Source organism: Hemiscyllium ocellatum, chromosome 7, assembly GCF_020745735.1.
Source record: "Hemiscyllium ocellatum isolate sHemOce1 chromosome 7, sHemOce1.pat.X.cur, whole genome shotgun sequence".
Lineage (NCBI taxonomy): Eukaryota > Metazoa > Chordata > Chondrichthyes > Orectolobiformes > Hemiscylliidae > Hemiscyllium > Hemiscyllium ocellatum.
The window spans coordinates 76,119,323-76,132,010 of NC_083407.1; the positions used below are offsets into that span (position 1 = coordinate 76,119,323).

The 12,688-nt window shown below is 40.6% G+C and overlaps 1 protein-coding gene across 1 annotated transcript in view; it reads left to right on the forward strand.

Annotated features, from left to right (window-relative positions):
* Nucleotides 1-7,026: 7,026 nt before the first annotated feature.
* itgav (integrin, alpha V) overlaps nt 7,027-12,688 on the forward strand; it is a 134,813-nt gene continuing 129,151 nt past the window's right edge. The window contains exons 1-2 of the mRNA XM_060827351.1: nt 7,027-7,638; nt 8,059-8,189. Of these exons, the coding sequence (XP_060683334.1) occupies nt 7,469-7,638; nt 8,059-8,189 (301 nt within the window). The 5' untranslated portion in view covers nt 7,027-7,468. The remainder of the gene's footprint in view (nt 7,639-8,058; nt 8,190-12,688) is intronic.

Consider the following 12,688-nt stretch of genomic DNA (forward strand, 5'->3'; position numbering starts at 1 on the left):
CTGGTTGGATCCACAACATATTCTTCTAGGAAACTGTCCAAATATACTCTGTGACATCTTACAAATTTAGTAAGGTTTTCTGTGGATATAACAACAGGGTGGATAAAAGGAAGGCAGTAGATTTCTAATTTTTGGAAATTAGAATTTCCAAAACTAATTGATGAGATTCTACATCAACAGTTCCTGCAATAAGAGCTCATTGTTATTTATTATATGGTACATGATTGGCTAACAGGAACGAGAAAGTTTGGATTCGTAGATCATTTCAGGTTGACAAACTGTAATTGGAGTTCCCTGAGAATTAATGCTGGAGCCTCCATTGTGTATGATATAAATGAAGGAATCCATCAGAAACTGGCAAAAAATCCACTGATGATAGAAAGATGGTACAAAAGCAAGTTTGAGGATGATGCAATGGATTGACATTTCCTCACCCTTAGACAAGACAGATTGGCATGTCTGTTCGAAATATGTGACAAACTCAGAAAAAATAGATTCTCAATGTTGAGAAACAAAGTCTAATTCTCCACACCAGGCTTTGAAAGCAAGACAAGAATCTCAGAAGTGAGCAGCAAGAGGCCTATCTGCATTTATTTATGTCTCATTCTTACCAACTCACATTTCATTCTATTCAATTTGTCATTCTTCTGCATGTTAGATGATGACAATTTCTGACATGAAATTTTAAGTGGGTACCTGCAGCTTCAGCTTACTACTTGCTTCTTTAGACTTGCATTTTGGCCTGAAGTCCCCACCATCTCAGGGTATGCGGAATGGGCAGTGATCACCTGCAAACCACAGAGGTGGTATTGCACATGTAACAGCCTCATCACATCTTCATGGAACATCTCCAACTCAAAATAGAGTTTTAATGCAACATTGCGTCAACATCTTTCATTGTAATATTGCAGCCAGGCTGCTTTGAACACAGGGACAAAAACCCATCTCATGTATTGGAACAAGGTGTACCTCAGGTATGTATTTGAACTAAATGATCATGTCTAAGCGGGGCAGTACTCCGTTAAGTTCTCAAGAAACTGTCATCATTCAGGAGTTCTATCACAGTAAGTCAATGGCAGCATCTTTCTCAATTTTGGTGTTTGGACATGACAGTATGTTTTTGGGCAGCCAAGGGTTCTGTATCACTACAATGTGAGAGTGGGCCATGGACAGTCCAGCAGTGCAACCAGTTAAATGATTGATGGTAGGTCAGACAGGGAACTGCAAAGTGATCAGTCAGGTTTCCAGATACTTATCAATTGGGATTGCCCTTCCGCATCAGTTAGATGTTGTAATAGTGGGTCACTATTAGATTGAAGGGCCTGTCCATTGAAAATCAAAATGGATTATCAGAGGCCACTACTGTGATAAGGAAGCTGAGGAAGTAAATTGCAGTGATCGGAAGCAGCATTCTGGGATGTACACAAGACAGTAATTGTGAAGGGGACAATTCAACAGTGAGAAATGGTGGTGCATTGGAGTTTATAAGTTACTGCAAGAAGGAGAATCATCAACAGTTACCACTACACTGCCTTTGAAATGTATCACATGGCTGAGCGATATGCTTAAGCTCAAGGGATAATGTTGAGAGATGAAGACTTAAGTGAAAGAGTTGGGTGGAAACATGTGGAAGCTTAGAGCTGATGGAGTTAACAGCAAGGAACAGGAAGATTTGGGATGTGCCCTGGATTATTAGGCTGAGCCTGTGGCTTACTCTGCAAAGCATCTGCAATAGAAATGGAAAATGGCTGCCTGTACCTAAAGTGGGTAGAGTAAGTAGTTTTGTCCATCTGAGGAAGAGGGCTCCACTTGTGAGTGATAGGAGGCCCTTCAAAAGGCAATGACATGAATCTGGCACTTGCACAATGGTTGAAGACATCTGGAATTATAGGGTCCTTTATATGAAACATGCACAGTGATTAACTGCTGAGGTTATAAGTCCTGGCCACAAGAAATCTTGCACATGGTATTGGTCATTACTAACTTCTTATAATCATATCTGTGAAGTAGAAGTAATCACAGACAAGGATTTAGCAATCTCACCATACTATCAACCTTCTACTGGGGCTGTTGTGATGTAGTAGTGGTATCCCTACTTTTGGGCCAAAGATTCCATGTTCAAGTCCCACCTGTCTCAGAGATGGTCATATCTGGACAGGTTGATTAAAAATATTCATATCTTTTACTTGTGTTTGTGTTGCATACAACAAAATAAACTAGGTAAAAACAAGGACGGCAGATGCTGGAAACCAGAGTCTAGATTAGAGAGGTGCTGGAAAAGCACAGCAGGTCAGGCAGCATCGAGGAGCAGGAAAATCGTGTTTCAGGCAAAAGCCTGATGAAGGGCTTTTGCCCGAAATGTCAACTTTCCTGCTCCTCGGATGTTGCCTGACCTGCTGTGCTTTTCCAGCACCACTCTAATCTACAACAAAATAAAGCTCATTATATCATGGCTCATGGACAAGCATTCCATGCTGACCCTTGTTGGAGATTTTTTTTATTCTCTCATGGGACATGGTTGTCACTGGCTGGGCCAGCATTTATGTCCATTCTTAGTTGCTCTTGAGAAGGTGGTGATGAGCTACCTGCTTGAATCCATGCAGCGACTGTGATAGATAGGCTCACAATGGCCATGGGGACAGAATTTCAGAAGTTTGACCCAGCAATAGTGAAGGAAAGGTGATATATTTCCAAGTCAGGATGGTGAGTAGCTTGAAGGGGCAACTATAGACACTGGTGTTCCCATGTGTCTGCTGTCCTTGCCCTTCTAGATGGAAGTGGTCATGGGTTTGGGTGGTGCTGTCTAAGGATCTTGGGCGAATTTCTGCGTGCATCTTGTAAATCATTCACACTGCTGCTACTGATCTTTGGTGATGAATGTAGTGGAATTCTTGTGGATGTGCTGCCAATCAAGCAGGCTGTTTTATTCTTGACAGTGTCAAATTCTTGAGTGTTATTGGAACTGTACACATCCTGACTAGTGGCTAGTGTCCCATCATAATTGTGTCCTGTTAATGGTGGACAGGCTTTGGGGAGTCAGGAGGTGATATACTCTTTGCAATATTCCTAAACTCTGACCTACTTTTGAGGCCTCTGTGTTTATATGGTAAGTTCAGTTGAGTTTCTGGTCAATGGTCACCCTCAGGAAGTTGAGAGTGGGGGATTCAGTGATGGTAAAGCTATTGAATATCAAGGAGCAGTGGTTAAATTGTCTCTTATTCGAGATGGTCATTGACAGGCATTTGTGTTATGTTAATGTTACTTGTCACTTGTCAGCCAAACCTGGATATTGTCCAAGTCTTGTTACATTTGAACATGGACTGCTTCAGTATCTGAGTACTCGTGAATGATGCTGAACATTGTGCCATCATTGGCAAACATCCCTTCTTCTGACCTTATGATGGATGGAAGGTTATAGATGAAACAGCTGATGATGGTTGGATCTTAGGACATTACCCTGAAGAATTTCTGAGGATCTACATGGAATTACTCCATATCAAGGACATTGTTGGACTACCAAAAGTGTTTGATTCAAATACTGACTGTTATAGCATAAGCATCTCTTCTGGTTCTGATACTTTCCACATAAGTTCCTTGGACTGTTACCAATAGATCCCACACCAGCAGGATTTGTCATTACTGTGGCTATGGTGCCACAAAGCTGCAGAAAAACTAAGGAAAAACAAATGCAGTAAGTGCAAATTAGACAAGCAGCAAATGCTGATCATTGCTGAACAGCCCTTGCATAGAGATATTGCAGGTGAAGTTCCCTTCAGGGAATTGCAGGAGGTCTATTATCCCATATGTCATTCCCTCCAGATGAATGAGGTGCATTGCTACCACAGACTGAGGATGTTTCTCATTGTTCCCGATGTCATCTACTGGATCAGGACTTATGAACTGGAGAGGTTCATGGCTATTCTATCCCAGTGACTACCAAGGTGATAGCTACACTAAATTTTTATACAATTGGCTGTCTCCAGGAATCCACTGGGAATCTGTGTGGATCTCTCAGTGCTCAACCCATGAATGTAACAAGGCTGTCAGCAATGTAATTTGTGCAAGAACACATAAGTGTGAGGTTTTGCATTTTGGAACGTCAAATCAAGGTAGGAGTTTCATAGTGAATGATAGGGCCTTAAGGAGTACAGTGGAACTAAAGGATCTTGGAGTTCAAGTTCACAGTTCTCTGAAAGTGGAGCCACAGGTAGACAGGGCAGTGAAGAAGGCTTTTGGTACACTGGCCTTCATCAGTCAGGGCACTGAGTACAGAAGTTGGGAAGTTATGTTGCAGTTGTACAGGACGGTGGTGAGGCCACACTTGGAGTATTGCGTTCGGTTTTGGTCACCTTGCTTTCAGAAGGATGTAATTAAACTGGAAAAAGTGCAGAAGAAATTTATAAAAATGTTGCCTGGACTCAATGGTCTGAGCTATAAGTAGACATGCTTGGACAAGCTAGAACTTTTTTTCTTTAGAGCATGGTAGACTGTAGGGTGACCTTATAGAGGTATATAAGATCATGAGAGGCATGGATAGAGTGAATGTAGTCAATTTTTCACAGGGTTGGGTAATCAAGTTCTAAAGGGCATCAGTTTAGGGTTGGGGGAAAGAATAAAAAAGAACCTGAGGGACAACATTTTTATATAGAGGGTGATACACATATGGAATGAGCTGCCAGCAGAAGTGATTGAGGTGTGTACATTAATAACATTTAAAATGCATTTGGACAAACACATGAATATGAAAGGATTATAAGAATATGGGCCAAGTGCAGGGAAACGGGGTTAGTGTTGGATAGTAAAAAATGAGGTCTGCAGATGCTGGAGATCACAGCTGAAAATGTGTTGCTGGTCAAAGCACAGCAGGCCAGGCAGCATCTCAGGAATAGAGAATTCGACGTTTCGAGCATAAGCCCTTCATCAGGATTAGTGTTGGATAGACATTTTGATCGGTATGGACTAGTTTGGGCCAAAGGGCCTATCTCTGTGCTATGACTTGAACACATCACTTTACCTCATTTCCCTGTGACAAGGTCATTGCTGCACCTTGTGTAGTAGGCTTTGGTAATTATTGTTTGCTTCCCCACATACAAGCTATATATACACTGTATATACGTCATATTCAGAGTATCATATCACAACACGGCTGACTGCATTAAAAGAACAGGGTTCCACTCCATCAATACACACTCATCTGTGATTATCGCTACCACTTAAGTCTGTGCCAGGTACAGTGGGAGTTGACTTGATGCCTATATCCTTGAGAACTCTCATGTTTCTGCTTTGTTTCACAGGCCAGATGCCTGACAAGGATGGTTACAGGGAGACCTGGGCTATCCTGTAAAACCATGGGCGATTACTCATTTATATCCCTGACTGATACTGAATGTTAATATAATGCAGCCCATTGTGAACAGGGGCCATTTTGAATCCATTGTGGAGCAGACGAAACGTCTCACAAAGGTGTGGTTCAGATGCTTGGAAAGGTCAGGGAAAGTGTAGCACTCCTTCAGACACAGTTTTAACATGGTATGGCACTAAGGACAGGTAATCAACCTGTAACTTGTTTCTTGTAATGCAATTACAATGATTTGACAGCTTCTATTTCCAATGAAGTGTCACCAGGCCATAAATGTCCCTCAAGAACTGTCCCTTTTCATTTCTCTTCCACTATGTGTACTGAGAAGGGCTATTTGCAGCTGACAGTGATATACTTGCTACACAGCTGGGCTTTAAATATGGTGCCAGTGGTGGAAAGTTGGAAGGTCACGGCAGTTACGAGTACTTCCACTGCTGGTGCCATACTTCATGCATACATAATGGGGTGAGCTATGAAGAACTGCATCATAAAACTCAACTCACGGAGAGAAACCCTTGATGAAATTCCCTGAAATTTATGTTATTTGCTAAAATTCACCCAAAAGAGTCTGCAAAGGTGTATAGATAGTTTGAGTAGGCAAAAAAATAGCAGATGGTGTACAATGTGGAAGGTTCATTAGATTGATTTTTGGGATAAGGGGTAGTCTTTCACTGGTTTTCTCTTGACAGGTACTGCCAGTCCATCTGACTTTCTCCATTTTTTTCCTATTTTTGTTTCAGTTACAGAAGAATTGTGAATGGAGATGAACACGATGGAATTACTGCAATCAATCGCACTTCTGATCTTATGGTTTAGGAGAAGTCATTGATGAAGTTTCTTTGCACCAAGCACTCTGTGGTTTCTCTCCACTTGCATAACAAGTTGCCTTTCTATTGTTTTTAACCTCATATTTATCCACCATCTGCCAAATGTTTGCCCGTTCACCTGACCTATCCATTCCCATGTGCAATTTTTTTCATTGCAATGTACTTTCTCGTCTATTTTAGTGTCATCTGCAAATTTGGCTACAATATATTCTAGCCCTGCATCCAAGTTATTAATATAGGTTGTAAATATATCGGGTCTGAGCACCAAACTCTGTGGCATCTAGTTACATCTTGCCAACCACACAATAAAAAAGAAAATCTTTCTTAATACTCTTACATTGCATAGCAATATCCCGATTATCCCACACATCATGCAGCAACCTCTTCGTCATCACGTGAGAGGCATTTCGTTTGGTTTACAATGTACAGGTATCCTAAAAGTAAACACCACAGCTCGATTAGTTACGAGGCCTGTTTTAAACAGTTGTCATATATTGGCTCCAGGGGCCATTAAGAGATCATACTGTACAAGTCTCTTGCTTTAAGTGTTTCATTTATACAACAAACTACTGCGGATGTTGAAGATCTGAAAACCGAAGGGTCCTACGGGATACGAAACTTAACTTTCTCTCTCTAAAGATGTTGAGGTTCTCTAGCCCTTTGTCCTTTTCTTTATAGCCTGGGAGAAATCTGTGTAATTGAATCAAACGTGTTCACAGAAGCATGCAGTGACACCTTGTTCTACCCCCACAGCTTCAGCCCGACCTGATCTCCTGGAAACAGCCGTTTGGTTGTTCCGTTCCAGTTGTCGGCAGGAATGTGCAGTGTAGGAGACCGGGAGGTGGGGGAAATATGACAGGCATTAAGTTGCGGGACGTCTGGTTGGGTGGAGCTCCTTTTGCAGAAAGACGTCGGTGGAAAGCTGCCTTTATACTCAGGGTCGGGGAAACACCGCCTCATTCACATCCGACATCGTTCTCACTTCACTTCCTGACACGACCGGTGCGCGAGGTTGTTCTGTTGCGAGTGGCAGCGCCAGGCCGGGGTTCTGTTGCCATTGGCAGCGCCAGGCCTGTGTTCTAAATCCGAGTTTTGAGTCATAGTCTGGGAGCGGAGCAACTGCCCTCCCAACAAGAGCAGCGGGGTGGGGGCTGGCTGACTGGGCAAACCGCGGCCCGTCGGTACAGTCACCGTCCACCTCGTCAATAAAACAGCGAGTCAGCAGAAGCTCTCAGACTGAACTGCCGCAGTTTGGAAGGCGAACACAACAAGCGGAACAAGAATGGCATCCGTAGCTACAGGCATTGGACGCTGGGCGCTGGCAGTGTTCTTATTCACACTCTCCTGTTGTTATGGGTTTAATTTGGACACCACTAACCCGTCTGTTTATTCCGGACCTCCGGGCAGTTACTTCGGATTTGCTGTGGATTTTTTCACACCTGTCCCAACACAGTAAGAGATTTAAAGTATTGCGGGGTGGGGGAAAGTGGGGGATATCGCCTGGAAACTTTTCAACTGTGAACCAAGTTTGTTCTTCCAACAACATAAACGTTCAGCCTGTAAATGCTGTTATAGCTGAAGTGCGATGAATACTGTTTTACTGAACTGTTCCGTTTGTAACAACGGCTCAACATCTTACGAAATGAAAGAAAAAAAACCGTGTGATCGTTAAGTATTTGTAGATCATTTTCAGTCAAATTTTAACAATAATGGTATCTGTACAAAGCTTGTTGCAGATCTGTGTATAACTTGAGTTATCGCAGCTGTATATGACTGATCCGTTACATTGCACGTGAATAGCATAACAATACAGCAAATAGAACAAAAGCTTTAACCCCTGCTTTTTTATTCTTTTTCTTATATTCGTACCAGGATAAATATTTTAGTTGGAGCCCCAAAAGCAAATACTTCTCAGCCAAACATAGTCGAAGGTGGGGCAGTATACAAGTGTCCCTGGAACAATGGGGCCGGCAACTGCGAACAATTCGAATTTGACAAGACAGGTACTGTATAAAAATTCATACATCGATTTAAATAATCATGTAAAACTACAGCTGAGAAGGTGACTGTCGATGAAATTAATTTGAAGCAAATATATTACAAAAATCACTTTGAGATGATTTCTTGAATGAGTAATTATTCTATCAACATTTATGTATTTGAAAAGGGTCTGATCAAATGAGCACGGTTAACCTGGCCATTCTCTTTAAGTTTTTTTTAGCAAGTCAGTTGCCTACCTAAGAGAAGCACTACCATAGCGCTGTTAAGGTGACTTAGAATGTTTGAAACTAACTCCATTATCATCCCTTTAATAAAAGTTGTTGATGTATGAGATGTTCAATGCCAAATGTTCAATCCTATTCAGTTAATAATCGCAATATTATCTTCAGTCAGGAAGTTACGAGTTCGTGATCCAATCTAAAGATTTGAGTACTGAATCAAGTTTAGCAATTCAATGATGTCATGAGGGAATGCAGCACTGGTGAGACATTAGACTGTTTACCTTCTCAGGTAAATTATAGCATTCCATGACATTATTGAAAAAGAGTAGGGAAGTTTCATTGATGTTGTGGTGGTAAATATTTATTCCTCAGACAACACTTCTGAAATAAGTGTTGTTTATTTCATTGCTGTTTGTGGAACTTTGCTGGCTACAAATTGGCGACTATGTTTCCAATACTGCAGCAGTGATAACTTTCTGAAATAATGCTTAATTAATAGTAAGTTGTTTGGGATATAAGCAATATAAATGCAAATTTGCTTATTCTTTTTAAATAGTCAATGTATTTTAAAACATTTAGTACATTCTGTTCCCACCCCTAATGTTTCCTGACCATTACTGTCCATGCTAAACATTATCTGGGTTAAAAATGAGTTGATGGAATTCTTTGTCTGAGAGGTTAGTTGGAAGAGAGTGAAAGTCAAAACTACATATCACATGCTGCTGTCATCATTCTCTACCCCCCGCATTTCTCTGAACTAGAAAAAAAACATACAGGAGTAATTAACAGCAATAATAAATACTATCTTAAAATGTATTACACCAAGAACAGGTGAAGCAGCAATTTACCCGCATTTCACTCAATCAAGTCTATTGTACTTGCTGTCCATAATGTGGTTTCCCCCATGCTGGGAAGACAAAATGCAGACTGGGTGACTGCTTTGCAGGATACCTATGTTCTGTCCACAAAATTGACTTCAAACTTCCTGTTGCCTACCATTTCAACACTCTGCTTCCTGGTCAACATTTCTGTCTTGGGCCAGCTGCAGTGCAGCAGTGAGGTTTAGCACAAGCTGGAAGAACAGCATCTCATTTTCATTTGGGGAACCTGCAGCCTTCAGGGCTCAATATTGAATTCAATAATTTTGGGTCCTGAACATCATCTTCCGTGCATTTCACCTAGCCCCAGACCCATCACACGGGTTGCTTTCAGCACAGCCAATCCATTTTCACCTACTTATGGCCCACCTTATCAATTTCTTTCTTTCCCTGACATACCATTGTTTGCCTAACTGTCCTTCTCTCCCTCTGGATTCCATCTCCCCCTATCCTCAATCCTTTACCCCTCAGCTCCCCACCTGTCTCCAGCATATACAGTATACCACCTTTTCCTCATTACTATTCGTCCTGATGAAGTGTCACTAGAGTTGAAACCTTGACTTTGCTTTCTCTTCACAGAAGCGGCCAGAACTGTGGAGTTTCTCCAACAATTCCTGTTTTAGTTTTTTTTAAAGAGGTTATTTAATATGTTGACTTGAACCACAATCTTGATTTTTAACAGTTGTAAGTTCAATGATAACACATTAAAATCAGTTACAATACTATCAGAGTCTAAATGCAAGGATTTGTACTGGGACCCAACTTCAAACTCAAATGAGGTTTGGATCCCTCACTGTCTAGGAAACAATCACGTTGTCCTGATCTGACAATTAGTGGCTAGAGAATGGACTTGCCAAAAATCTCTTAATGCGGAAAAGCCAGTAGGAAGCTCCTATGACCTTAAGCTTCACAAGAGCAGCAACTTACTCTTGCAGGTATGAGAGAAATGGAGTGCCTGGCAACTCTGGACCCTTCCATCTCTCCCCACAACATTAAACTCTTTGTAGAAAAAAGAAAGGTAGAAAGGTGCTAGTCTTGCAAATGTGTATATCTGCCCACCTCTCCTCACCACCGTGGCGGGGAGAAAATTTTGGCTCTAAATATCAGAGTCCATAACTGCTCTTTTCATCATTGTGGCTTCAAAGTAATCCTGAGATTGCATGCTATGTAACTGGATAATTTTAACTTACATCAGTTGTTTGGTTATTATTCGGAGGAGAGTGGCCATAGAAATCTAGTAATGTCTGGTTACTCCCTTGCATGATTGCATATTTTATTTTGTGCTGTGCTATTGACATTTTTATAACGTTTAAGAATTAGTTTTGTGAATGGATGTTGTCACTAATGCGGCGAGCAATTGCACTTCAAACTGTGAAATGTAAAACCTTTGTGAGACCACTTTGTTAACGTGATCTCTTATTGATAAGAATTGGGAGGGGCCCAAAATATCTATGCTGCACTATTTGATGTTTTTCTGAGAAATTTCTGAGAAATCATTATGTATCTCCTTTCAATGGATAGCAGTCACTTTGTGTTTCTTAGCTTGGAAATCAGCCAGGTGATACTGTGAGAGACTTCCATATTCAGAATTTGACCGTTGTATGTTATGAATGAAGTAGTAAATGTTCAAAGTTTGACCTCAGAATGGTCAGCTATGTGATGACGACAGATACTTTGGAATCTTGAGTACAAATTACCTAAATGGCAGTGCTTCTTATGATGCACTAAATATTTCACAATATTCAGACTCTTCAGCAAAAGAAAATGCCATCTTGGCTAAATTTGTCATATTTCAGTATTTTTCTTCAAGATATTGTAGATTTGTACTTTGTGGCAGGTACTTAAAACTTCTCTTGTGAAAAAAACACTAAATCTATCTGTTAGTTTGGGTTCCCACAGCATAGTTTGCAGTAAAGCCTGAATTAATACCACACAAAAAAAGAATGAATAGGTCTTTCACTTCCTTGCTGGTTATGGGTTTAAAAACAACTGTTTTGGTTATCATTAGAATTCTGTTTTCCAAAATAAACAAACGTACGTGAAATGCTGTGATGCACCATCTGTGATGGTTTCGAGTGACATAAGCATTATAAAAATGCAAGTCTATTACTTTTTTTGCAGTTTTGGGGGATGAAAATTAGTGATTATCTACTATTAAATGTGTCTTTCGAAATTATGACTTGCAGGTATTAATGTAATTTATTGGAAGGTATAAGATATACATTGTAAAAGCAAAAGTAGCCCATCAAACTTTCTGTGCTATTCAATGACATCATAGCTGATCCAATAATTCCCAACTCCATGTTCCTGCCATTTCTCCTTAATCTTTGATTCCCTTACTGGCTAAAAATCTGTTAATCTTAACCCTATCTTGAATTTATGACCCCATATTCTGAGATTATGTCCTCTGTACTTATAGCCTGCCATAAGTGGAAGGAAGCCTTTCTATTATGTCTATAAGAATTTTGTAGGTTTCAATAAAGTCGCCTCTCGTTCCTCTAAATTCCAATAAATATAGGCCCAACCTATCAAGGCCTCCGCATAAGGCAACCCTTCCATACCTGGTATCAGCCTAGTGAACCTTCTCTGGTCTGCCTCCAATGCCAGTATATCTTTCCCTAGATAATGGCCCCAAACTATTCACAATAATCCAGCTGTGGTCTGACAAGTGCCTTGAACAGTTTTAGTAAATCCTTTCTGTCTTTGTGCTCATTGCCTTTGAAATAAAGGCCAACATTTCATTTCTCTACTAAAAGTCGATGCTAGCTTTTTGTGTTTTGTGAATGAAGACTCCCAAATCTCTCTTTTCCATTGCTTTCTGCAGTCTTTCTCCATTTAAATGTGATTGAGTTCCTCTCTTCTGCCTGCCAAAATGCCATAACATCACATTTCCCATGTTATATTCAATCTGCCAAGCTTTTGTCCACACACTTAACCTATCTAACTCGGCAGACTCTTTATGTCATCCCCACTACATATCTTCCAAACTATTTTTATGTCTCTGCAAACATGGCTATAGTACATTCACTTTCTTTATCCGAGTCATTAATTTATATTCTAAATAAGTGTGGTGCCAGCAATGATCTCTGTGGAACACTACATCCTGAAAATGCCCCCTTATACCAACTATCTGTCTTCTATTAGTTAGCTAACCTCCTGCCTCCAACACCAGGAGCTGTTATTAAGCAGCTTAATGTGTGGCATGTTATCAAAAAGCAGTCATAAACTGATTTTTAATACCGATCGAGTTAACCTGTTATCCAAGTGTAAGAAAGAAATAAGGACTACATACTGATTGCAATAAATAGAAACGTTTTCCCTTCTATCCCCAATGTGCTGCATTATGAAGAAGGCATGTAATTAGACAATGTAAATGAATTAGGCTTATTTTTGGATTGTTAC